Source organism: Aplysia californica, unplaced genomic scaffold (genome assembly GCF_000002075.1).
Source record: "Aplysia californica isolate F4 #8 unplaced genomic scaffold, AplCal3.0 scaffold00271, whole genome shotgun sequence".
NCBI classification, from domain to species: domain Eukaryota; kingdom Metazoa; phylum Mollusca; class Gastropoda; order Aplysiida; family Aplysiidae; genus Aplysia; species Aplysia californica.
The window spans coordinates 581813-584250 of NW_004797541.1; the positions used below are offsets into that span (position 1 = coordinate 581813).

A 2438-nucleotide genomic window follows, 5' to 3' on the forward strand; every position below is an offset into this window, starting at 1 on the left:
ATATATAACATTTGAAAAACAATAAAAGAAATGCAAGAAATTTAAAGAAATAAGAAAATAAAACAAAAGAACGCGACTGTTGTATAAGGAGAATTAAGGATATTATACATATTATTGTACATTTCCATTCTCGAGTTTTCGTCCTTTTTGTGTTGCAAGTGCCCTAGAACTCTTACCAAAACTAAACAAGTATACGACGTCTTACTGTTTTTAGATGGGAGTCAGATTCCGAGTCCAACATCTTAACCACGTGACTACAACGCCCCGTCTTTGTCTTACAGATGCCTTTTTCTCTCTTCTCTCTTTCGTCACAGGGGTGACGTCAACGCCAATGACTTCCTGGGGTTCACCGCTCTGCACCACGCCACTCAGCGTGGTCACTTTGACGTGGTCAGCTACCTGGTCTACTGGGGTTGTAACGTCCATGCCTTAGACAACGACCTGCACTCCGCCCTGGACCTGGCAGCCATGTACAACAGGACAGACATTGTCAAGTACGAGCCCTAATGTTAGGACATATGAAGTGTCTATTGGTTATGTAGCCCTTCCCATATTCGAGACAGATGACACGTTGGTGGAAAGTTTAGTTTTTCGCTGATGTTGTGAGGCCACGGGGACAAAAGAAAGAAAAAAAGCGTTAGTGAAAAGTGCAAATTATGGTCTAGAGCATTAATTAGAGTTTTAGCGTTCGATTATACCTGTTAAAAATCTGAAACTGCACTATATTTACCCCGATCCTCTTAGTACCAAATGTGCCCTTTCCGCAGCAGTTGAGTTTGTGGTTTGTACGATTCAGCAGTTTATGAGACCCAAACATCACGTACGGACATATCTGTAAATGGCCCGAAGCCATACAGACTTGGTATTGTATTGTGGATGTGTTTGAACAATCCTTTCAGGATGAGTTGTGGCATACCTCAAACAAACAATCTCAAGAATTTCCAGTTAGAGATCGGATTATGGTTCTTAACCTCTGAATATTTTCTGTTTTTGCAAAAGAATGAAGGAGAGAAGATTAAATAGGCTTTCTAGGTACTTGCGGAAATTTAGTGTCTAATGACAAAGACTTGTGTCAGTTAAACCAGTTCGTCACTTATGAGTCGCAGTTTCACTAATAACAATGCGATAGAATTGTGCAACGCACTGATTCTTAAGTGTAGCAACTTAGCTTAGAAATAATAAGCGCACGTGGAGAGATAGCAGTAAGAAATAGAAAGAAATTCCTGTCTTGGATACAAGAAAGATGATTGCTTATATGGGGCAAATGCTCATTTATTTATCTGCAGAAGTGTCGATGTTTAGGCACTATGTTTTAACCTTTCTTTTTAGATCTTCGAAAGATTGCTGGTAGCTGGGGCCTTCAAACTGCAGAATAAGTCATTTTGAGTTTTTGGGAAAAGGTTGAGGAAGAACACGGTGTATGAATGAATGTGGGGACGTATGGGGGGAGAGGGGGGGGGCACGGAGTTGATAGAAATAGATTCATCTGTGGGAGGAAGAGTAACATTCATTTTAGATATGTCTTGGAAGCTGGTAGTGACCTTAAATTAAGACTGTTGACCATAAAATTATTTCGCTCACATCTTATCATATATAGCTCACACAATAATGCTTTTTACTTCTTTTACAGGTTCTTAGATTCTGTGATCGCGCAGCGCCAAGCCAAAAATCCAAAACAGTTTGCCAAGCAAAAGGAAGAGGCCATGCGCGTGGCTGAGGCAAACGTGAAGAAGTATGAAAAACTTCAAGATGCTGCTGCGAAACGATCTGAGAAAGAACACAGAAAGATGGAGCAGCAGGTCCAGCAGCAGTTACAAGAGAACGGCGTGGACCAGAAGCAGAAAAAATCGTTTATTAAAACTTTGACTCTTCGCATCAAGGGCCAGAACAGCCTTCAGAAGAGAACCAAAGGGCACAGTAATAACTATTCCGAGATGGCCGGGCTGACGTATGGCGGTAGGTCTGGAATTAGCAAGAAAATCCAAATGAGGCGACTGGAAAGTTTGACCCCAGATTCGTCAGCATCCGACATTTCTACGTTTTCCGGTAACCGCCAAAAGTCACTGAGGTCTCAGAGCATTCAGATGGGCATAAGTGGGTCAGCAGCAGATGTCGAGTACAGGACAGCGAGCAGGGGCGAGAGCTTCGATGACCTCGGAGTTTCTAGGAGACCAGTGCTCCCTCAAGGCTTCGGGCATTCAAATCTTTACAAGTAAGATATCTTAGTAAGCTGCTTTCATGTGCTAAGTTTGCTGTGTAAACCTATAAAGCCATCCATTTAAAACAAAATATTTTCCTCTCCTAATTTAGCAGAATATCTGCATTGATTCTCCTTAAGTGGCCACCAGGTAAAACCAAGTACAGAGGTATTCTGTTGTGAGAAAATGACTCTTTGAATTAAAGCGTTTTTGCCAGAGAGAGAGAGAGAGAGAGAGAGA

The 2438-nt window shown here is 41.8% G+C and overlaps 1 protein-coding gene across 2 annotated transcripts in view; it reads left to right on the forward strand.

Moving 5' to 3' along the window:
* Window positions 1-2438, forward strand: part of LOC101856742 (Usher syndrome type-1G protein homolog) — a 28329-nt gene that overhangs the window by 19812 nt on the left and 6079 nt on the right. For both annotated transcript variants that reach the window (XM_005101149.3, XM_005101150.3), the window contains exons 3-4: window positions 315-494; window positions 1631-2212. In XM_005101149.3, coding sequence (XP_005101206.1) covers window positions 315-494; window positions 1631-2212 — 762 coding nt within the window. The remainder of the gene's footprint in view (window positions 1-314; window positions 495-1630; window positions 2213-2438) is intronic.